Source organism: Corvus kubaryi, unplaced genomic scaffold, assembly GCF_017639235.1.
Source record: "Corvus kubaryi isolate FWS band 111438036 unplaced genomic scaffold, C.kubaryi_AGA036_p1.0 66, whole genome shotgun sequence".
NCBI classification, from domain to species: domain Eukaryota; kingdom Metazoa; phylum Chordata; class Aves; order Passeriformes; family Corvidae; genus Corvus; species Corvus kubaryi.
The window spans coordinates 7,649,005-7,674,452 of record NW_024582054.1 but is presented as its reverse complement, the minus strand read 5'-3'; the positions used below and the strand labels follow the sequence as shown (position 1 = coordinate 7,674,452).

The window sequence follows — 25,448 nt, the reverse complement described above, 5'->3', positions numbered from 1 at the left end:
AAGTCAAATTTGAAGTGGTGAGTTTGAATGGTTGTTTGCCTCAGCATGGTGCTGGCAAGTCTAATAGATATCTTAATTATGTGCAGTGTATTCTGTATTCAATTAAGCTTAAAATTTGAGCAATGTACATTCAAAGTCAAGAGAAATGCGTCTGTTATTTTTTAATCTTTCATTGAATGGAGCAATTGATTTCACTGTAGCATTAGCTGTGTAACAAGGTACAGAACAGTGAAGGGCTGCTTCTGCTTCTGGTTGGCATTTTTCATTGTTCTAAAATGTCTGAGCACTTTAAGTACTGGTAATATCTCTATTATACTTTGAATTTTCTATTGTGTTTCTTTAAAATTGTTGGTTAAAGATTATCTTAAGTATACATAATTTGTAAGTTAATCACGTGTTTATGTATACCTGAGATCTTTGCTTTTTAAGAGGTGAGTTTGCATCTCTGCATAACCACAGTATTTTGGTTTTTTTTGTTTTGGTCTTTGGACTGAATGGACATCTGAGGCAAAAAGCTTTTATTGGAAGATTTTTGGAAGGTTTATTAGCAGTAGATCCTTGCTTGATTCCAGATGGAAATCTTGCAGTTCTCTTGGGGTTCCTATGAAATTGTTCTTTCCTACAGTAATAAAATAGTCTCTCAAGTATAAATGATGCTAGAATTGTCAAGCTGAGCAAGCAACTAAAACTAATGAGTTGCAAAGAATCCCAAGTATGCATCTGGCTATTAGGGCTATACCCACAGTTTTGTGATATCTTTATTTGGGAAAAGATCTCTTGCTTTCTTTACTTGCTGTGCAGATGGCCATACAAAAGATTGCTCTTTGAAGAAAGAATGGAACATCAGTAGGCACAGTAGCTAAAAGAACAGAATGCACTTAACTCTCTCTTTCTTAATTTCAGAATCTTTATCTGTCATGAGGATTTAGAAGCAGCTCTTATAATGATATAGCTTTTGACAAATTAGTATCCTTGTAAAAACTAGATGAAAGCCTTTTAAGAAGTTGTAAGAACAGTATTTGTACCATGTGCTGTGTGCCTACATTCATGACTCCTTTATTATAGATGCTGATTTTTACAGAGTTGCCTGTGCTTGCAAACCTTTCTGTATGAATTTTTCTTGGAGAGACAGAAGGTTCTCAAATACTAATAGATCCTGTAGTCCATAACACATGTATACTTTGTAAATGAAATGCTTCTTTCTTTTTTCAGCAAATGGAGTAATGCAAATCCTTTTTTGTAGAAAAAAACCAAAACCCCAAACTTCCCCTTCCCTCCTTTTCCCACATAATTCCCTGCCCACAAGTATTTTGGGATATTAACTTTAGAAATGTAGTTGACTCCTCTTTTCATCTTTGAAAACTCTCTAATATGTAGACAGGAATAATAAAAAATTTTGATTACTGCAACCCTGATAATATCCCGCTTCTTAAAAAGTGTTCTATTGAAATCTTGAAAGCATATGAACTTGTGAAAGACTAGGTTCAGCCACCTTCACAATAAATGACCAGAAGAAAGCATATGTAGATTCCATTTAGAGTGCACTAAGACCCTAATTAGGATAGTGTTTAGTGGGTCTCTTTTTTTGAAACCTTCCTGCCGATCTGTATGTACTGTGTTTCATTGATGGCCTCACTGGACTTGTCAGGCTGAATATAGGCTGTTAGTTTGTTTTGACTCAGCATCACCCCTCAAATGCACACTGTATGTCTGCATTGTATGTAAACTTGCTATTAAAAAAACCCAAACAACTTTTTAGTATTTCTTGTGTCTACCAGGGCTTGAATTCAGACCTTTGAGTTTCTGGGTGGGTTGTTTTGTTTTGATAGAGACTAAAACTTACCATATTAAACTGTCAGAAGGGGTTGTGATGGTAACATGATAGCTGATACTTACTGGGTAAGGATGAAAAATGTTGTTTGCAAAGTGAATGTGTGCAAAATTGAACGGGTCTGCCTTATCTCTGTGGGGTATGGGAATTTTTTTGTTTGGATTTCTTTGCTTTTGTCTTTTGTTTATACTGTGTTTAATGTATTTCATTAGTGATAACATCTATGATAAAATGCATGGCTGAATCCTTGCATAATGGGAGAGCTACTGAAAGAGCTGTTAAATGTAAGTAATTATCTGTGAGGCTTTACCTACCTGTCCTGAAGATCTCTCTCCGGGATTTCTTCAGTCATTGAACATAATGAGCACAGACCATCACTAACTTTAAAGAGACTTGTGTACCTCACAGGGTTCTGGGTCTCTACTGAGTGTGTGACACTTACTGATTTTCTTCCTCTTGGAGGAAGGCATTTCTTCTTCCTTTTAGGTCTGTCCTGTTACTGTTGCACACTTGTCTTCATATAAAAATTAATAGGGCTTCCCTTCCTTTTTGTGTTATCTTCTTTCTTCTTTCTTAAGTTTCTTGCTCATTGACCTGGTGTTATGTACTTGGATTGCCTTTCTTTTATCTTCTGTTACGTCCCTTCACCAAATTTCACACAGGTATGAGTGGTTGAAAAGACTGTAGTTGCAGCAGGTTGCCTACTCAGGTTACAGTATGATTAGTGTGAAAGCTTAGTATTGAAAGGAGATTTCAAAGAAAAGTGTTAAGCTACTAGCAGAAATGTACAAAACCTTGATATTTAACAAGGTGTAGAATGCCATGCACATTGCAGTAGAGAGTACTGATCACAGAAGTGTATTAATAACAATAATCTGGATAAGATTTTAACAATTCTAGAACAAGATCCTAGTTGATGCAAATTTGCTTAAAAATATTTTCCTTCTGACTTCAGTGTACATTCTCACACTTCTCTAGCCTTCCCTCTGTATTGTAACAGGGCTTACACCCCCTGAGTAAAGCCATTTTTGTTTCCTTTCAGAAGTGAATAGAGAAGGGAATTGTGTTTCTGGTGAAGACAGAGTACAAGGAAATACTAGATCTGAATTGTTCTTATTACAGTTGTGAAAAGGCATCAGAGTGGTAAACAGTTCTGTTGTACAGCAGGAAAGACAAATAAAGGACAGCAAACATTTGCATTTGATCTTGAATCTAATTTACATAGTATATTTAACAAGGCTATCTGCTTTGATTGTAGAAGAGCAGGCAATAAGGTGAGTAGCAATTTGGGTTTTCCATTTATGCCCTCCTCAGGTGTTTGCACCTTGGGCTTACTGGGTGTTAGATACCTCGAAGCAGTTAACGTATTTGCAAAAGCTAGAAGGAATACTGTGTACATCTGAATGTTCAGCAAACATTTGTACATTATTTTAGGAAACCTCACAGGTCTTAGAGTAAACTTAAAAGTCACCAAATGTGCTGGTATACTGAAAACACATCTCCTCAGTGTGAATACAGCTGTACTAGCCTCCTGACTACTGTGAGATAAGGTCCTGAGAAGGGTGAGTTCTCCTAACAGAAGGCAGACAAAACTTGGTGATGTTTGAAGGACCTAGTTCTTTCTCTCTGTGTGTGAACCATCGTCTTTGCAGCACAAGGGAGGAGAGAATGAGGCAACTTTCTTGTGAGAGCTTCAGAGGGCATGCTGACTGGGTTTGAAAAACATTGTATGAAAAAGTCCTGTAGTTTTCTGTCCCAGCAATAGTATAGCCTGGGTATAGGCCTGAAGACTACCCTTAATATTTTGGGGTGTTGATAAATGGCAAATGAAAAAAGATTACATGGGCTTGAAGGGAAGATGAAATTCATCTTCTTTAATTGTCAATTACAGCAGAAGTAGCCAGAATTGTTAATTTCAAGTGAACTGTTCAGTGTTGATTTAAAAGCCCTGAAATATGTAGAACTACATATTTGTTCACGAAACTTGGGTAACTTGAAGCAAGTTGTAAATGTTTTTATTCCTTTCCCCTACACCTCTCCATTCACATTTTGAAATTACATTGGGATTGTACCACCAGCTTCAGTCATGTGTGATTGCAGTATTGTAGGTTTCCCCCTCTCCTTAAATAAAGGTAAGAAAAATGGGGTAATTACTATTCTTGCTGAAAGTGTGTTGTTGAGTAATAACAATGAGGGCATTTTGTTAAAGCTGTAAAACTGTTCTAGATCTCTCTCTCATCAAAACATTGTTCTTCAAACAAAACTGAAATACTCCAAAATGTAGTCTACCAGTATATGTGAACTAGAGGACACAGGCTCAAAGATCAGGCACAAAGTAGTGTAAGCACTTACTGAAACTAAGTTTATGTATATGGCATTCAGATCCACCACTTTGCTCCTAACTCCTTTTCTTCTGTATCACCTGCACAGTGCTGCCCATTCCTGCCCCCCCCCCCCCCAAAATACATACTGAAGATCCATAAATTGGGAATTTGGTTAATGATTTCATCTCCTGTAACCAGCTAAGTTCATTATCACTTCTGTGTATTCAGGTTGTGGTATGAAATTTGCAGATTTGAATTGCTCAAGGCACTCCTCGAAAGTATATCAAAACAGTAAGCACAGAAGTTACAGCTTGATGGAGCTGAAGTAGAGGTCTTGAACAGAATATAGTACTCTGATGAAAAAGTATTTTAATTGTGTGCCTGGATTATCATAATAATTTTAAAGGATATTGGGACTGATTTAGCATAGAGGCAAACTGCATAATGAAAGGAAACATTGCAGTAAGAGACAGACAGTTCCTGCCAGACACTAGAATTATGACTTTATTGATAAATTTAGTTGGGATGATTTTGTTTTCCTTTCTGAGATGGAGGTGGCAGTTCCTGTCTTAGAAGATGATTTCTGAGATCTTCTGTTAATGTGTGCAACAGTGAGACTGCCAGAAAATGGTTCCCTAAAAATGCAATCCCTTAAGGTAACCAAATGCTTCATTGCAAGCAGTTTCTTTTAATCTGCAAGTCAGTAGGCATCAATCCTGTTTAGTGGTTTGAGTTTTAAAAGAACATTGATGTGAACTGAAGCTTGCATAATGCCAGTGATGGCTGCTTAATGCTTGTTATTTCTATGAGCTGTTCTAAATCCTAGACTTCACTGGTAGTGCAGATACTGCACATCATTTTCCGGAACAGAAATTGATGCTCTTCTGGATCCCCATTTCTGCATTATTTTCCATGTTCAAGATGGAGTGACTGAGGAAGTTCCTTTTGCCTGCCAGTGGGCACAGCAGTGTTTGTAGATGTTTCCAATTTAGCAAAACAAGTTTATGAAGGCAATCAAAGAAAGGCCATTTTGAGATAGAGCAGGACGAGAAAGGGATACTATCACTGTGCTCAGGTGAGAATGGTTTGGAAATCTGACTTTTGCATGTCGGTTTGCTTCTTTCTTTTTTCTTTTTTTTTTCTTGTTGGTTTAATAGAGTGGGTGTACTGGAGATAAACCCACATTAACCCCTCTGTAATAATATGTGGAGTGCTGTCTCAGAACTAGAATGGGAAGAGGGAAGCTTACGTGGGACAGCAGGATGCAATTTATGAATGTGAGTTTTCAAATCCAGTGTTTTATTCAGTATACTTTCAGTTTGCATCTGTTTATGTACTTGGCACAGAATTATCACTCATTACATTGGGATTGACCATTCAATTGTTTTTTTTATTTTGTATTTTGGAGTATTTTGTATTATTAGATCACCGAAAATGTAACTGTTAGTCAGTGAAGTTGAAAGTATCTTTTGCTGCTTTGGCTTGAAGGAAGAGCTGTGCTCTCAGCTCATTGATGACCTCTTTGTTTTGTGTGATTGTGCTAGAAGGATGTAACTGGCACCTTGCTTTTTTGTACTATTTAAGGATGCCTTGTAATTAATATCATTTGCTGTTCTTCAAGGTAACGAATTCACACATGCAATAATTCACAAGAAACTGAAAGGAAGTTACATGGTATCTCTCTTTCGGCAGTGCTTAGTGAGCATGTTTCATCATCCCAGAAAATCTGTTCAGTCTAAGCCTAATTTTGGAAAAGAAGGAAAACTGTCTGTTTCTGTCTGGAACTTGCTGAATACAAAGCAAGCAATTTAACTTTTTGCCTAAAGACTTGTAATTTGTGTTTGAAAAAATTAATAACCATAAGGGAAATTCAATAGGAGTTGGAATCTTAGGTTTTTCATTTGATTTCAGCTGTCACTGAAGACTTGACTGGTTTCATTTATTGCCTCATGTAACCTCTTTTTATGAATATGCTCTATGTTTCTGGTTTCTTTCTCCTTTGGGAATGCTCAATGGCTGTCATTGTGGATTTTTAGCTGAGTGAAAATGACAACTGTGTAAGTGGCAGTTTTCAAATCCACTTTTAAAGAGATGTGAATTTTCCCAATTCCTTATAGATGGTATCAATCCTCTTGCAGTGCTTTTAATGGGTCTGTGGGGTGTCTTCAGCAGCTGGCAAGGAGTCCATCTGAAAACACTTGTCAGGATCACCATTTATCCTATGCCCATTGTACTCTCTGTGGTTTGCTGCAAAAGTGCTGAGCTATCCCAGCATGGATCCGTGTGACTTATGAGTCTGTTGCATACCTTTATCCTGTGCATTAGCCCTGTAGTTGCCTCATGCTGATGTGTCACAAGCACGGGCATGAGCCTGGTGTGTAAAATGGAATGCTCAAGTAAGAGAGGAATGCTTGGTGGAGCAATGTAATTAAGCATGGCGCAAACAGGACATGTCCATCAGTCAAATATGAGCTGTATATTCTGCAACCAAAATGTACAAATAAGTGCTCGTCCTTTGGATGGACAGATATTTAGCGTTTTGATCTGTCAAATGCTAACTGACAGGATTATCAAGTGCTAAATAGAAAGCTCTTACTTTTTTCAGTTTTAAATTTGAATTTAGAAGATTTAGATCTGCATTTTTTTCTAATGCTGTTCAAACTAATTTTATACATAAAGACAGGGACAATAGTTTCTGATATTGAAATGTCAGATTACTAGTTTCATTATTACTTTTTAATGCATTTATGCACTTCGACAGTGTTTGTGAGTTTGAAGTATTATGCAGATGCCAGTGAGGTATAAATCATATAAATGACATTAGTAGTAAGTTAGACTAAAGGATATTAAAACAAGCCAAGCAATTGCTTGTTCCCTCTATTTATTTATTTATTTGTTTATTTATATCTTGTAGGCATAAAGTGGGTTTCTTTTGGTTTAGACAGACGTTGCAATGATATTTCCTGATTTCATGTCCTGGGGTAAAAAAATACCTTTAGAAGAAGGTTACCTTGAGTTGGTGTTAACTGCTCAGAGAAATATCAGTTGTAAATAATGTATGTTTGAGCTACCCCCAGTAGGGACTGGATCTTTTAAAATGCTTTCAAAATCTATTTTCGGAGTTTCAGTATGAATTGAACTTCTTTCTGAACAGAAACTTCCTCATTCTCCTGTCACCAAAAAGAAATTGATCCATTGTCTTTGGTGTTCTACTGTGAGTAAGTCTTAACTGAAATGTTGTCTGTCATTGGTACCAGTTTATTTAGGTTTTATTGATATTTTCTGCTTTAAATCTCAAAATGTTGCCTCATTGTACAACAGAGAAGGCTGAAAAGAATCTGTTTTATCTATAAGTGGGTATAAGAGTCCTTGTTTACAATGGGCAGTTATGCTTGTCGTTTTATATATTCACCAAAAGGGGAGAAAACCTGTGGGAAATAATGAAACCTTTGAAATTCAGCAAGGTTTATTTTGAAATACTACCTCAAAATTTCTCGAAACTGTTTGGGGAGAAGTTGCAGTCTTATTTTTTATATAGCCAGCATTTTGAAAGGTAGAGTTAAAGTCTTGAGGCTTGTAGCTAGTGTCTTATTGATGATTACATATTCTAGTATCTGTGAAACTGCTTTAACTTTTTCTGAACCACTGCACAAATTGCTCAAAAATCTGATTTTAAATGTTAATTCCACTGTTACACATACTCAATAGCAATGCTAACTATTTGAATTTTTTTTTCTTTCTGTTCAGACATGCTTAGAGGTTCAAGGATTTATTTTCTGTTTTAATTTCAAGTTTACAGACTGGTGTCTCCCTGAAATTCAGATGACTGTGTATTGGTGGCCCATATGAAACAGAACTATTCTTAACTGTGAGCAAGCCTATTTTGTGGATAATTCTCCTTTTTGGCCTGCTCTATTTATCATCTTACTAGAATTGGGATTATACCCCCAGGATGTTGATAAACATTGATGAGTTATAGTCTGAGCACTTACTTCTATGCATGATCTGTTGTATTCAAATAAGCAGGAATTTTTATTGACACCTATATGATGTGTTTGGCTCTCTAATTATCGTACTATTGCTGAAGTGGTTACCTTGTTATCTTGACTTAGAGTGGACGAACTGGCAAAGCTTGGCAGCTCCTTTGCCTCCTACCAAATTTGGGAGCAATTTTTTATGTGCTCTTATTAGACTAGAATTGCTTGTATCATTTTTCTTTTCTGCCAAATCTCAGCTCAGAGTTTGTCAGCAGGACTAAGTATGTTCTCACGATGCTGGTGAGTGCTTCGAAGAACGTCATTAGTCACTGTGGCTCTGTGCATTGATGCTTGCCTACAGGAGGTGTGGTGACTAAGCGAGGTGCTACAGCCTTTCTAGGTCATCGTCAAGTCAGGCTGCTGCTGTCATTCTGCAGAAGTTTTGCAGCCCTCCCTCTGAAGATCTCCATCTGTGGTTCTGAAGTCCTTGCTGCCCTTGCTAACCACAAATAAGCACAAAGGTTTTGATTCAGTGGTATAGCTTTTCAGATGTATGTTGTCTTCTTTCCCACTGCTGAGCTGGGCAGTCTCTTGCATAATTACCTTTTATTTGAAGAATAAATAGCTCCAGCTGGCTACTGCTGCCGAATTACTGTGTGCAAGCAATGATTAGGTGGTGTTCTGAGTTTTCTTCCTTGTGGTTCTCTGCTCTCAGCACTTTGCCTGTCCTTTGCCAGTACCTTCTGCAGTAGTCTCTTTCGTGATCTGCTGTCCATTACTTAAAGCCTCCTGAAAACGAGTAAAAATCAGTTTTGTTTGCTTGATTCCTTTGTTTTCCCTTACCCTGTCCTAATGAGACTTGGAATAACTGTGAGATAGCAGAAAGCTTTAGTAAGCACAGGCTTTGGATCCTGTTTGCTGCTTAGTGCGTTTACTCAAGCTGTTGCTGGTGTTCCTTGTGCAAACAGCTGCTGGTGGTTTTAAGTTGATCTTTTGTTTCTCACATTGGTTAAACCTGCCCAGGTGCCCTGTGAGCTGGAGGCTCCCTGTGTTTGTGGCACCAGGAGTGGTGAGGGCTCCCTGGGGTCTGGGCCATTGGGCCCTGGCCCACCAGGGGCATGGACACCTCTGTGGGGATGAGGTCAAGCCCAGGCTGGAGTATCAGCCCACCAGCAGGTGGGGGGGCTGGATCAGGCCTGCTGAGGGGAACTGTGGTCAGGCAGGGCTGTAGGGGTGGCCTGAGGCCAGGCTGGGATGTGGGCCCACAGGCGGGACTGGCTTGATGGGGCCCGTGGCCGCCTGGGGGGAGCTGGAGATGGGCCCTGCTGGGGCATTGCGGGCTGACAGCTCCAGGGGTGACATGGGATTCTGGGCAGGGTGGGGGAGCTCCAGGGGGACTGCACAGGGCCAGTGAGGCTGTCAGGGTCCTGACAAAACCTACACAAGATTTTAGCTGTAAAATTAAAATGCCTAATAGAAGAGTTTAAAATGTCTATATGAGGTGGTTGTCAGGTATGCAGAAGACAGGGCTGAGGATATTTTCTAGCACAGAAAGATCATGTACGTGTTGGCAACCTTTTATAACACCATAAAATGTAACTTTCAAAAAATTTGACTAGCTATTTCTTAAACATGCTTATTGTAAACTTCTCTTCCATAACAATGATATGGTGTACAATTTTAATATTTCTAGTTGTATATTGCTGCTGATACTTGTAACATACAATTTTCCTTTTTGGTCAGATTGAGGGTTATGGAAATAACAGCTTGTCATCACTTGTTTGCAGATGTCTTCTTGCTGAATTGTAGCCTACATTTGAAACTTGTCTGAGAAAAGCAGATTACTTCCACTATTCCATTCTCCATCTTTGTCTTTCCTTTCTCCTTTGTGCTAAACAGGAATTAGTATATGAAGAACTTCATTCATCTAATTCATGTGCCAGAGATCATATGGCTTACAGCAACGACAAAAAGTCTGAGACTTTTTCCCTATTGTTTTTGCTTTGTGGCATAATGAGACCTGGTTTTTGGGGTTGGCTGTACATAAAGGAAGAAAATTAGTAGTGCCATATATTAATCCTACTATGAGCACTATGTAAAAGCAAATGGTTTTGTGAAAGTATTTGCTGTGATATGCCATAATCAACCACTTGTTCCATTTGGAAGAGGTTTGCTTGCTGATTTGTTATTTAAGGTAGAAGGTCAGGTCATTCTAATATTATTTCTCATAGCTCTGAAACGAGATTGATCTCAAACTGATTGGGCAGAATGCAGTGGGACTGGGACAGAATCACTTCTCTGAACCCAGCAGTTACCAGCTGATGGCTGTGTGATGTATTGAACTTGGTTTGATGTAAGTGCACTCTAGCTGTTACATTCTGTACTTTTGTATCTTTGTCAGATAGCTGACAATGCCCTTAATAGGCCTGAATTAAACAGCTGTATGTTGATTGCTTTGATGCAAACCTAGAAAATCAAGGATTGTTGGGAGGTGGTGATTATAGCTTTTTATTTATTATTTTTCATATAAAAAAAGGTATTTTTTGTATCAAAATAAGCACACAGTTAACTAGGGAACTCAAGCTCAAGTTACATCTGTTTCTCAGAGTTGTTAGCCCCAGTTTGGGCTACATCTTTACTCAGATGAGTAAAGGCATACAGTTGTTGGTCAGTATGATTTTTCCAGACTATTAAAATTTCAGCTGCATGGATGCATGTCTCTTCTTGCATTTAGTATGAAAGCTGTGAGAAAGGTCACTCTTCTGCAGTATTGAATAGAATGTAGGTTATTGAATAAAGACCAGAGATCCCCTTAAATTCAAGAAATGTAACATATTCGAGCATAAATAAAATAATTTGAAGTGAGGAGTTTGACAGTGAATTTGGAGTTGGCTTCCAGTTCCATGGATTTCACTAAGGTATGGGTACTTAGCTTCCATTAATGTTTGAAGTGCCAGATTTTCTTCACTGGATGCAAATTAGATACACCTTAGAGTAGTGTTACTGAAGCAACTGGATAGGATGAATGTTAGAAAACAGTGAGCCGTGTGCAAACTTTAAAGCCAGAAACCTGAATATTTAGAAGTTACACATTTTTACTGTTCATAACCAGGAAATTCAATCTTTACTGGCAAGACAGAGATCTTTTTCCTAAATAAGTTATTCAAGTGTCACCAACACCTACTACCATTTCAGTTTTTACAAAATAGTATTTAGAAAAGAGTAATGCAGGAATATGACTGTCATGCTTTATCTTTTGCATACAAAGTAAAGCCTGATTATTTTTTATTATGAGCAGGACGTACTGAAGGAATTAATTCATAAACAAAACATATGTCTCTCCAGCAGTTTTTTTGCTGGGATTGGAATGAGTCATGGGTTTGGGAACTGTGCTGGTCTCAGCGCAGTGAGATCACCAGAAGACTTAAGGGTTTTCGCTGTGCTTTCCAGAAAGCAAAAAAAATATTGCAAAGTTAGTAAAACTTACCCTCTTACACTTGCACATGGCCACCTACTTGTATGCCTTTTTGATACTAGGACCTCTCTTCAAGGAGAGCAGTTTCCTTTTATTCCCCACGAAAAGGATTGAAGGGACTTGGACAAAACTTTCTATATTAGTAAAAGTTAACAATCTGAATGTGATGAGAGGGAATGAAGAATGTCAGGAGTGGTGAGGAATGGTATGTTGTTGCCAATTAAGTTTTGGCCTAAATTTGTGTATGGATAAATACCATCATTGAGGGAAAAACTTTGAGTTGACTCACTAAAAGTAGTCCAAAAATGTTTCAAAGAAAATCAGATTTTAAATGTAAATTACTTGAAAAGCAATGTTATAGCACTAGGAGATGGAAAATAGTCATTGAAAGTGAAGGTGTTCTCTTGTGCACTTGCCTTTTCTGAGATTTTATTTATGAAATATTAGTTTATTTATCTAGCTGAGTTATAATTTATTTACAAGAAGAAATTGAAGTGACTCAGTGCTTCAGTTAATTCCTTCTAACTTTTGTAGGAGCTGTAGTAGGTTTTTAAATACTGTCCAGCAAGGGTATTTTATCTGCATTCTCTAGATTTGGTGCTGTAGTTCTTCAGGTGAGAACAATCAGTGATTTTGTTGGCAGAAATGTACGCAGTCATGTTAGCACAATCACTTTGCACTTGAGCTTTCCTTCCTGACACTTCATGAAATTCTATAAATTTGATTTGTATGGAAACTGATCCAGTTTCAGTCCCTTAAAAGAATCTAATATTTGTACCTCAGCTGCTGGATCCCATGTTTCTGAAATACTTTGTTACAGTGGCAGTCAGTGGCCCTGTCTCCACATCTCTTGCATATATTCCCACTTCGATATTCTCTATCTGACAATCTCATTAGGCGGTGGGGTCCTGTACTCCATTTATTAGTAACAGGGCCTCGCACAGCCTTATTGCCTCTTTAGGGTGTGATTTTCTATGGGAGTTTTAATTTTCAAAGTTTCTTTTATATTCATTAATATGTCTTAGAGACAGATGCATAGAAATTGAGGAAGAAAGCTTATCCTAAGACTTTTGAAGCATGAACAATTTCTTTAGGGCTTGTTTCTAAAGGAATGTGCAGGGATGAGGGTAACGTTTCAAGAATGAACTAACACAGTGAATTGTAGATTACTGCCAAAAGTAGTACGTATTCCTCCCACAGTCTCACTGTGTTGATACTAGTGTGCAGCTGCAAATTTTAGTATAGGATGAGTGTTCTAATGAATCAGGATATACTGGGAGATGAAGGACGTTGACCCCTTCATTTGGTAACATCCCACAGTTTAACTGACATAAGCTGCTACTGAAAAGCTTCTTTTTGGTTGAGGACGGGACTAGATTTATTTCTCTGTGAAACAGTATTCCTGCCTGTAAGTGGAGGTAGGAATTGTCCTTGAGCAATTGCACAAGTTGCTACTACTACATAGTAGTGGTTAGGTTTTGCACAAGTGGAGGATTTTCATAAGGCTGTTTATACTAGAAAAAGAATGATACGTTTGAGATAAACACATCTGTATCTACATGAATTTGTTTTCCAGGCTGCACACCACAACCAGGGCTATGTGGCTGTCGGTTGTTTTCCCTTACCTTGTATTCACAAGTCTTAGTAAAGATGCAATATTTCTTCCTGTTGTTGGTACAGAAAGTATTTGTGGAATAAAAATCATAATTCTGTATGGGATATGTTCTTGTTCTTTTGGTTGGATGCCATTTTATCTAGGGGTGTGGCCATGTAAAATATGATGTGGGATGTATGAAGTTCATTTTGGCACAGAATTGTTGCAGAGTATTTGTTGCTGTGGACATTGTCAGTTACTATACTTACGAATTTGATAGGGGAAAATTGAAAATGCCACTCAATTTAAAAATGTGTATTTATCAATCAAGTGTGCATTTGGTGCTAAAATTATCTTTTCATAAGCCTGTGAAGATATATTGAGAGATGATGTTATTTCAGGGTCCATAGCTATGCCTACTGTTTAGAGACAGTGTAAATTATTCATTGTAAAGTTGCAGTTGACGTTAAAGTTGGAAGGGTATCTGACACATTGATTGAGCTGGTTTCTTCTGGGATTTGTTTAAAGGAAGATGTACATTGTATGTTTTGTTGTGGTTTTTGTTTGTTGTTTGGTTTGGGTTTTTTTAAACAGCCCTCTTAGTTTGACATGTGAAATGGGTAGATGCCTAATGACTATAAGTCTAATTTCTGTGTGCAGTAAGCATGGAATCACTCCTAAACATATGAAGTGAATGGTACAGGGGTTTTGTGTTGTATTGTCCTGTCGTGTCCCATCTCCCTGGACAGGATATTTCTTACACAAATGTAGGTGTTACTCCTTGGTCCACCTTCTCATGCCCTCATATTGGATTGTCTTAGTTTCAGGCATGCAAAATATACACAATTCTGCTAATGTTTTCACGTCAAATAAAGGTATTCCACTCTCTCTTTTCTGGCAAAATGTAAAAACACAATAGAACTAGAGAAGGATGTTTTTTGTTTGCTTGGGCTATTTAGGTTACTGTAACTCTTTCATCTTTCATTGTGCTGTTAAACTGTTGTTCTCAGAATTTAATGTAGAACTGCAAAATGTCACTATGTGTTTTACAGGTATCCCATACACCAATTATTATCACACTGATCTGTAAGAGATATTAATCTAAAACTTAATGGTTTGTCTGGATCCATAAACCTGATGAAATCTTTCCCATCCTCAGGAAGTTACTACTTGCTCCCTGAAAGGAGTGCAGAAGGGAAAGTGGTATTTTATTTATTTTTTTATTTTTATTTTGGAAGAAGGCTGTCTTGTTCCCAACAGGCTATCACTTGAAAAAATTTCTCCTTACCATCTCTGTATTTGATGGAAACTTTCTAGCTATTAAAGTAGGATAATTCTGCCACTGATCAGTGATTGCAGATTGCTATGGAAGTAAGTAAGGAGGACTTGAGAGGAAAGGAGAAAAGCCAATAGTTTCCTTTCTAGGTTTTCTCAGCTTTCTGTGAGACTGAACAAGTCAGTCATTAAAAAATCCCAACCAACCAAAACCAAAAACCCCCAAAAAACAAAACACACCCAAACCCCCCCCACAAAATCCCATAAATTTCAAACATTCCAGGTCTGTTTGCAGTTGGGTTTTTTTAAACTGGATTCTGTTGGGAGGGCAGAGCTAAGTAATCAAACATAGTGGGGTCTAGAAGCTGTGGATGACATTTTTGATAATTTCTGAGATGATAACATCCCTTGAACAAAACACTGGATCAGACCATTTTATTTTTGTAATTTCTTAAGCTTCCAGAACACTCTGTTGTTTTGCAAGCTTTGTTGAACTCACCCATTTTGAAGTGAGTGGTGCTTGTAATTGCTGGAGGATTCCTGGAAAGAAGTATGCAGCATGTCAGAAATGTGTTCAGCTTGTGTTATTTGCCAAAAAAACCCCAAAACTGTACTTGTTTAACTGCTGCAAAGCATCAGAACACCGCCAACAGATGGTTTACTACTTTTACATAGTGCTTGTTTTCCCTCAAGAAAAACATTCATATAGTAGTTCATAGAGGTGTGTCTGCTCTTACAGAGATTTTAATATCCCCAGAACTGCATATATTTCATTCTTAAAGGCATGATGCATTTTGCTAGTAAGTTACTCTTCTTAGGCATTTGGAGTGATTGAAAAAAAAAAGCTATTTATACTTACCAGGGAATGTTGATTCACCTTAAATGGATGAAATAAAATGCTTTAATACCTTGATGTTATGTTTTATTGTCTTCTCCCAAGTTATTACTGTGCATTTGTACTTTTCCCCAGCATTAAAGTAATATAAGGGAACTTTTCTTTTTCCTGATGTGGGTGTTAAAGGTTGCAGTTCAGGAAACTGAAAATATTTAGCCTGAGAGACCTGACTTTGTTCCCTCCTTCTCTTTTGGGATTTTTAATTTAATGGATGACTGTAATGTGCAGAAATTTGCAATTTGTACAAATACCAATTATGTGAGGAAAAATGGAAATGGAACTGGGAGGATTTGTAAAACCTTATTTCAGAGCATACTGAAGTACACTAGTTGGAGAAAGCAAGTGGCAAGGGCACTATGTGCCAGCTGTTAGCTCAAACAGTTTTGTGGGGTTTTATTTTTTTCTTTCTTTAAAACACCTTCAGCTGGTACTCTAGGAATAACCTGTCTCTCTGGCAACCTGTACACTAAATTATGAACCCATTAAATGTGTTTTTTCAACTATCAGTACTTAATAAGTCAGAATCTTGTTCCTGTGAGATGTCTTGACAGAGTTAGTGATGTTAGTGTGTTGTAGTTATATGAGCTATACTGCAGTAATAGCATTGCATCATGTTTTGTATATTCCTATAGACAAGTTCTGATAGCAATGTAACAGACCCCGACTTTTAACCTGCCTTATTGCTATCCCTCTGTTTAACCCAACAACTAATGGAGTCAGAATACCAAGAAATTTTATACTATCTTGAGTCCCATTTGTTCTTATCAAGGAGAAGTCCCATATGAGCTCCTGTTTTAGCACTTTTTAGTAAGTTTGGTTCTTTGTAGCAAGTTTTGATTTTGAAAAGTTTTGTCTAGATTGGCTCCATGCCATGTCCTCAGTCAGTGATTTCAATATCTGATGAAAGTACATATGACATTTTGGATTCTGTCCTTGAAGTGCAATTTCATCCTTGTAAACTATCGCTGCTGGGGGCCCATGGGAGCCCTAATCTTACCATCTGCACTTCATACAGCTGACACACAGGAGAGTGCACTATATCAGGGAGCCTGATCTGAGTAAAACCAAAACTAATCACTATTTTTTTTTTTGAGATAGCTTAAAACTGGATTAATTCTTGTCTAGTTCACTGCACTACTGCAGAAGCATTTATGGTGTCATAAGGAAGAGAGGCACAAAAAGAAATCACTAATTTCTGCCAGTACTATTGCTCAAGGTGGTCATGAGTTAAATATCACAAACTGCTGAAAGAAACTGTGTGTGTTCTAAACTACAGCCCTTCAAACTAGTTGCCCTTTCCTTGAGGCACATGGCTGCTCCTTCTCACCAGTATCCTTTAATCACATTTTTTTTCATGATTTTTCTATGCCAAAATATGGACAAACTATGGAACAAGCAGCAATAGCTCAAATGCAACTTCAAACCAGTTGATTTGGGTTTGTGATAAAGTATTAGGCCATATGAATAAGTTGGAACTGCTTTAATGGTGCCTCTGATGCTGTCTCATGTGATATTTGTCATGGGTTAACTAAGGAAATTAAGTTCACATAAGAAAGTAGCATAAGATGTAGGAACACAGAAATGATTCAGAAGTGTATTCTAAGGAGTTGGTATCTTTCTAGTTCTAACTGCAGGAGTGAAAGGAGGCTGTGTTAGGTCTCAAACAATTTTAACTGTCCAAAGTGATGACACACCGAATGTACCTCCTGACTTTTGGTGGGTGTCAATCTAGAGAACTGCTAGTGGTAAAAGACAGAATTGGAATGTAAAACTATTGTACTGTAGAAGAAATAGCCTTAAAGCAGTTAGTACAAAAATTCCCTGTGGAGTTGGAATAATTAGTTATTCAGATGTCAAATGTGGTTGGTTTTTTTTTCTTCCCCACAAAAAGATTGAAGAACATGGTAGATGTTGAATTGAAGCTCTTACCTTTGCTGACTATGTGTGGCAGTAGCTGTATAAGGAGTATTCACTCCTTATAGGTGTCTATAGAATATCTTGAGTTGGAAGGGGCCCACAGGGGTCACTAAGTTCAACTCCTTGCTCCTCACAGGACTACCTATAACTAAACCATGTGATTAAGAGCATTGTGCAGATGCTCCTTGAACTCTGACAGGCTTGGTGCAGTGACCCCTTACTTGGGGAGCCTGTTCCGAGACCAGCCAAGTAGTTCTTTCAGTTGAATCTGGTGCCATAAATAAAGCTGTGAGTCCGGACTTGAGGATTGCATTTCAGAAAAGATGTAGGCTAATGAGAAAAAGTATAGAGAGTTGAGGTGTTGTTTGGAGGAAGAAATCTCTGAGGAATGGCAGAAAAAACTGTTAACAGTCCCTCCTGCAAATGAAAGTCTAAGGTTGGGTATAATAACTGGTCTTAAGATCTAAACACTTCTGAAAGGTCATAAGAATTAAGCTATCCTCTTTAGGCTGATTTGCCATGTTATGCAAAAGTAGTAGTTCTTATTGCTATGAATGTCCCAGTGTCCTGAGGGCAAATTTCTACAAATGCATATCTGGTCTCTCTGTGGCTTAGTTAACATCTGACAGTTCCTAAATTTCTTGGTGAATTTCTGTGAGATTCAAAATGTTTCTGTTTCAAAAGGAGTCTTCCTGAGAAGTTCTTGACTGGCTTTTGGTAAACAGTTTTGCTGACTGGGTGATGCTGCTTAATGTGGTGTTGTCTATCTTTATTTTCAAATTCTTACATTCTCAAAATAATAATGACTTTCAGATTGTGGGACTCTCACAAGGAGAACCTGAGTGGGTCTCCAGCTGTTGCTCTTCACTCAGAAAGACCTGGAGAGGGCTGTACCACCCCTACAGAGATGCCTTTTCCTCCCTGGGGCAACTCCCAAAAACACCTCCAACTTTTCACACTGGTTCCAGGGGAAGGCATATTTAGGGAACACTGCTGCTTTTGGCAGTTAAGAAAATGCTGAAAGAATTAGTGTCCACTGATTCTTGCATTATTACTTTATTAGTTTCTTATGAATATAGTCTTCATCCAGAATGATATGAAAACATAAGCAGAAATTAGTTTTAATTTGCTGCAGTTCTTGAATACGTAATTGTTTTCTCGCACACCTGTTTGAAGTAATCTACTAACAGTCTGCAGCCATTCACACACAGAATCGCAGAACAGAAATGTTGTGTCTCATATTTGAGTTGGATTTTCCCAGATTGCAGTATTCTAGGTTCACTTCAGTATTACATCCTTTTTGTGGGCTGGGATCCATGGTACTGTTTACTAGGACATTAGCTTCTAGATCTGGAACTGCTGTTTTCTTTTCAGAACAAGAAAATCTTTATGACCTGGAATACACAGTAACTCATCCCTCAATATGTCTCTGGTGCCTTCTTGTGCCACCTCCTACTTAATTTTCTGTACTGTTTGGAGACAGTTTAGGGGCACAGATTCAACCAAATAATACTGCATCTTCTCCTTTTGCTACACCTGGCTTGAGGAAGTACAGGTATTACTTACCATGATGCTCTATGTATGTATTTCACATAGCAGAGCAAAGTACGAAAATGAAAGCAGCTGCTCTGTCTTCCACATGAGAGTAGGACTGGTTCTCATTTACCCATTGGTGGGATTTCATTGATGTCCCTGATAATCTGTCTTTGTAAGTAGATGTTGGGGTTTTTTGCAGGATGTTGGAGGAAGGTGTGCAAAACTTGTAGGTGAACTTTATTTTTTTTTTTTTTAAGGATTGTGTTAGAGACAAAATACACTCAAAAGTACCTTCCTTTTTTTGCATCCCTTTTTTTTTATTGCCTCTTTATAAATACATATTCCATTCAGAGCTCTTTGTCTTTTTAGATCTGTAGGTCCATACAACTTGCACAGAATTCAGATCACCTTCCCTTGTAATGAAAGGTTATAGGAATTGCTTAGGGCCTCAGGCTGCCTGCCTCAGGTGAAGAAATGTGTCAAGCATTGAGGTATTTACTGGTTCTGTCTGACTGTAAGATCCTAGTACTGTGCATTTCTCCTCTCCTATTTGTTTTTCCTTGACAAGAAACATCACTTGTTCTCAGGCTGCACAGTATGGTAGCCAGTATGGTCTTTCCTGTTTCTTTTGCTTATTCTAGGAGTTTTTGAGAGATTCAGTGATTCAAACAAGGCTACTTCAAGGTTTCAGTAAACAATGCTGCTAAATTCCCATAACCAAACAATGGCTTGATTAAAAAGAAAGTTAATAAGGCTTGTATTTCTAATTTACAGTAAATTTTGCCATGTGTTGTTTTTGGATTAGGTGGGCTACAATATAAAGCTTCACGTAAAAGACAGGAAAAAAGTCACTTCATAGCATGAAATATTCAAGTTTTGCATTTAGGAGCTGCTGCTCTCTGAAGCCTGCTTATGTCCAGTTGAGCTTGATTGGGCAGTTTATTTTGTAATTACATATGTAAGTGAAAACACATTTCTTGTTTCTAGTTTGAACTGCTACAAATACAGTTACAGTTTCATAATTCTCGCATTTTGGAATTAATACATTGTTCAAATGACCCAGTCATAGCTGAGAGGTTATTTGGAAAAATAAATTGGAAATGTGACAGCCTGCAAATAACTCTGGAGAATGATTGAGTTTCTTTCCAGTAAACACTTCTAAAAGTCGTAAACCCCTGTTAGTAGGAAGTAATAGAATCTTTCTGGCTGCTGCTGTTGTCCTAATCTAAATAAATATCTGTCAAGCAAAGTTAGATTTGAAAATAGAAGGATGACAGAAGATCTGATTTATTTTTTTTTATGTTCAAGCATTTTAAAGATTTTACCTCGACTGCTTTAGAATAAGGTTGGTCTACTGATTTGATCCTTGTTTGCAGAGCTAATTAAACTTGGTGTTATTCCTTTAGGATAAAGTAACACTTAAATGTATTGTAAACCAACTTTTGGAACTTGTATGTTCTAATATTTGTTCCTTAAAGATTTATAAGTTAGTTGCCTCGGGTTTAAAATAATTTTTTTCTTTTTCCAGAGTTGTACTAGCTATTTGTTTGAGATGACAGCAAATACAGGATTTTGATGACCTGTAATATTCCAAGTAGTTTAAACACTTCCGGCGAGTAAATACCAGGCAACTAGCACAATAGCAAAAGCTGTTCTTTTGGCAACAGCATCTTGAAATTATTTCCTAAAGTAGATGTCCTCTTTCAGGATAGTGGCTTTATTAAAAGCAGATTTGAGTGCTTGCTAGTGTTACTATTCCAAGAATAGTGGGTTGCTCAGATGATTTCACACTGCAGGCAGCATTTCAGTGGTTAGCCTGTCCTGTGAGCCCATCCCTGTTTGTGATTAAACTAAAGATCCTTGAAAACAGCACGGTTTGGCATACTGAACATTTTTTCCTTTTTTTGGAAACCATTACGTCCTCTTCCATCTCTTGCTTTGTATTTCATTTCTCCTTTCTAATTTACTCCTATTTGAATTCTACTATATGCTGAGGATTAGTTTTGCCAGTTCTTTCTGCATACCTATACCCTCAACAAAGATACTGTAAATCTCCTCTTTTCCACTTATTTGTATAGAGTCCTATGAAACATGTGGGTGTAAAGATAAAGTAGCCATTTGCTGGCTGTGTGCCTGAAAAGAGTCTGAGATTCTGGCTGACCAGAAAACAGTCCAGTTTTTTTTGTACTGAACACGTGGGATCCATTAAGGATTCAGCTTAATTATCTTGGTTTTATTTAATCTTCTTTTTAAGGAATTGCCTTTAATTGCTGTCCCTTCACATGCTTCTACAGGAATAGTCAGCTGTTCATAGAGGAAGTTTTTAGAGATAGAAATATAATGGAGAAGAACTGTAGTAGAGAAAGATGTGAGAAGATGCAAATGAGCAGCGCATTGCAGACACTTTTTCAAATCCACACAGGAATCTGCCCTCTCTGTGTTTCTGTTGCATGCTGGGGACACAGTGTAAATGCTGACATCCTGTTCCGTAGTGCTGTGATAGGAGTGAAAAATTGCAGAAGGAAAATGGGGTCTTTGTTCAGCCAAAAGCATCATTATAATAATTTGAGTGGAAGTAAATATATGGAACAAAGCATGTGAGGTAGGAAATGTGGTCTCTCTTTCTGGACTCCTAGGTTTACTGAAACCTTTAAATCCCCCTTACCTCTGAAGCGTTAACGTTACAAGCAGTAATGCACTGTCTCAGAGTGCTCAGAGATCCTCCAGTAAAGTTTCTTTAAGGCATTTTATTTTGTATTTGAGTACAAATGGGAGGAAAAAGTTCATGTTCCAATGCATGAGTTCATATGGGCCATGAGTGGAAACTGCTGATGATTTAAATTTGTCCTGGAATGTGCACCAAGAGAAAAACATTATTTTGCAAAGAAATATGCAAATACAACATGAAGTTGTCCATGTACAGGCAGTGCTTTGGATTTTGTTTTCTTGTACGAGGAGAGGGGTTTTGTTGGAGAATGGGAAAAAATGAGACTTACTCATGTTCCTTGAGGAAGTCTTTTTTTTTTTTTTTTTTTTTTTTTTTTTTTTTTTAAGTAAAACTGGCAAAGATTGTATTATCTCCAGTTGTGAAAACGAGGAGCATTGGAAAGCTTTACCTTAAGCAAAGGTCTTTTGCATGCATCTACTAGTACATAGGGAGAAGGTTGCTTATTTGAATTCAGCTGCTGATTTTTTGACTTACGAAAAACAACTTCATCTAAACTATATTGACATCTCAATCTCAGAAGTCTGTTTGTACACAGGCACTATTAGTTATTTTCTTTAAATAAATAGGCTTCTGTGGTTTGTGTTAGTGTCAGTTTTCACATCACATTTGGCAGCTGTGTTAAGTACACACTGTGTTAGATTATTGTGTGAATATGGCATCTGAAGCTGTTTTCAACCAAGTACTGGGAACAGAAGGATCACAATCTCTGCAGCCAGGAGTGCACACTTCAGTTGGAGGTTCCAGTCACAGCATTTGGTATCTACTTTGCCTGTCTGCCTACAGCTTCTGGTAGATGTATATAAAATGACAAAGCCAATATCATAAATAGTGACAACAAAACATTGATTCTGAAAGTGTTAAGACACTTACTTTGCTGGTAGTATGCACACAAAAAAGAATGGATCCATGACTCTCTTGGATCCATGATAATATAATTTATCTGTAATTTATTTACATTTCTTTTAAATTGTGGTAAATATCAAATGATCCCGCAGGCAGAATTATCAGATAGTTCAGGCCTGAGTATAATCTTCTTCATACCAAGAAAGCTAAGGATGTTAAACTTCTGTCAGCTTTCAAGTCTTAGTAATGCAGAAATGAGTAAACTAATCTATGTGTATTGGAGTGTCATTATGTATGAACAATTAAAGGTGTCATTCAGCAGTTTCCATGAATGGGGGCCTGTGTATGTATTATAAGACTTCAGAACTAACCAGTTATAGGTTACACAAAGAACTTGTTAATGTCCCCTCTGAGTTCTCCCTCCTTTAGTTAGCCTCTTCTGTAAGCTGTGTTGAGTTTTGTTTTGTGGGGCACCCATGATTAAGCAGCTTCCCTCCTCCCTCCCTGTTCTCTACAAGGATTTTTTCCTCTACAAATGCGTATGACTCTCCTGGGACAAATGTCTCTCCTAAGTCAACTGTGCTGTTTCATTACGAAACACACTGAGGAACTGACCTGGGTCAAAATTACTTAGCACAAAAGTAGAGGTGTGGTTTTGTCTGCGTTGACCCCGATGGTGTCTCTGACACTGTTTCCTTTGCAGTTGCCCAGTTAGTAATTCCAGAGGAGTTGAGGGGATGAGGTGCTAAAGCTGCAAGAGGTGCAAGAGCTGTGCAATCAAGTACTGTCACCAAGAGCAGTGCTCCTGAAGGAACAATTTCACCAAGTCTGAAGCTTTCTCTATCTTCTGTGAACGGGACTTTTTGTGTGCCAGCACAACCACAGTGCTCCTTCCCAATGCCCTTGCACTGCTTTCCCTGTGAATGTGGGGCACAGATCTGAGCTTCCCTCACTTATCAGAGGGGGAATTAATGAAGCTTTTATGCTGCATGAAGTTAAACAGGTTGTTTCTCTGAGAAGATTTTGTGACATACTGAAGTGCTAGCATGAATGGCTTCTGCCCAAAATAAGCTAGTATAAGCAAATTTAAGAAGTGTGGAGAGCAACTTCAGTGAAGACACTTAAATACTTGGAAAATTCTGCCTCTAAGAATATGAAATTATTTTCTAAATTTTTTGAGGCATTAAAAACTTTCTTTGAAGGTCAGAGTTTTTAATGACTTTGATATAACTTAAGAGTTTCTAATATTGTTTTGTATTTATGATTTTATTTTTAGGGAGCAGCAGTCTGCTATACCTTTGATCTACAATGAATGCCAAATCTGCAATCAGCAAAGAGATTTTTGCCCCACATGATGAAAGGATGCTGGGAGCTGTTCAAGTGAAAAGAAGAACAAAAAAAAAGATTCCTTTTCTAGCTACTGGGGGTCAGGGTGAATATTTAACATACATCTGCCTGTCAGGTAAGATTAATGACTTTTGACATCCAGTTATTTGTTTAGGCTTATCTTTGATTAACTGATTAGCTGGTGTCTGTAGCATAAGGAGCTGGGTGATTCCAATCTTCATAATGTAATCAGAGAATTGTAGCACTTATACCTTTTGTCTTGAGGAACCACGTGCTCTAGGCTATTTATATTTATATAGTGTAATAAATTGAACAGGTGGTTTCATTGTTTAAAAAACCCCTAGGTGTTCTCTCACATCACAGCTGCAGAGTATGAACAAATAGAATAGTTGGTAACAGTCTTTCCTTAGTCAGATTAAGATATTTCTTAGAAAGATGAACTTTTCAGGACATTAAAATGATATACAATGCCATGTTTTTATGCCATGTTTCAATGTCTGCCAACTGAGTGTGTGTGAATACCTTTGGTATTTTAGGGAGATTTAGTCACTTAGGTTTTTAGGTGTATCAGTTGCTCCCTTTGAGTGTGTACATCATGCTGGAAGTACAAAGAGTGGCCAGAAGAAGTGTTCTGTGAATCTCAGAAAAGTGCAATTATTTTTGGACTAAATGAGAGTGTTATATGGACTCTTTCGAATTGTGGGGTTTTTTTAAAAATAATGTTAAAACTTTCAAAGCATAGGAGGTAAAACTCAGTGACTCTATTACTGTTCTAAGGCATCACACATCCACCCTGAAAATGGACATTTACTGAATGTTACTAGATGTTATTTGCATACATATGTACAAATGCTTATGTTAAAGTACAAGCTGCAGAGGATATGCACACGGATACTGAGGTCAGTGAGACAAAACCAGAAGACTTTTCATTTACAGCTGCTTGTCATTATAGGATCATAGAATATCCTGAGTTGGAAGTGACCCACAAGGATCATCGAGGCCAACTCCTGACCCTGCATTTTGGTAACCCCAAAAATGGCACCATGTGTCTGAAAGCATTTCCAAACACTTTGTGAACTCCACCAGGCTTGGTGCTGTGACCAGTTCCCTTGGGTGCCTGTTCAGGGGTTTGAACACCATCTGAATAAAGAACCTTTTCCTGATACTCAGCCTAAGCCTTTCCTAACAGTTTCAAGCTGCTCCTTCAGGTCCTATCAGTGGTCATGAGAGCGAAGAGATCAGTGCGTGACCCTCTGCTTCCCCTCTTGAGGAAGCTGTAGACCACAATGAGGTCTCCCCTCAGTCTCCTCTCAGGCTGAGTAAACCAAGTGACCTCAGCCATTCTGCCCACATACAGAGCTTCAAGGAAGGATTTAAAAATTGATTCACCTAGGCTGTTCCCTAGACTTGTGATTGGGATACTCTGTTTGGATGTAAGAATTGTAGGTTTCAGTCTTCTCAAGGTATAGATGAAACTAACCTAGGCCTCCCATCTCTTAAAGAAATGTTCACATCACTAATGTTTTTAAACAAAGCTAAGCTCTTCTTCCTTTGGCAGTCATATTTTTCAAATGTCAGTCCAATTGTTTTTCTAAGTCTCCTTGTAAAGAGCAATCATGTTCTAAATCTGTGCAGTAAGTTTTGAAATACACAGGTATTTGATACCCATGTTCATGATTAAAGGTTAGAGATGTGATCTATGCTTA

At 37.8% G+C, this 25,448-nt stretch overlaps 1 protein-coding gene across 3 annotated transcripts in view; it reads left to right on the top strand.

Annotated features, from left to right (window-relative positions):
* STXBP6 (syntaxin binding protein 6) overlaps positions 1-25,448 on the top strand; it is a 94,924-nt gene that overhangs the window by 11,959 nt on the left and 57,517 nt on the right. For all 3 annotated transcript variants that reach the window (XM_042047562.1, XM_042047563.1, XM_042047564.1), the window contains one exon: positions 23,672-23,857. In XM_042047562.1, coding sequence (XP_041903496.1) covers positions 23,704-23,857 — 154 coding nt within the window. In that variant the 5' untranslated portion in view covers positions 23,672-23,703. The remainder of the gene's footprint in view (positions 1-23,671; positions 23,858-25,448) is intronic.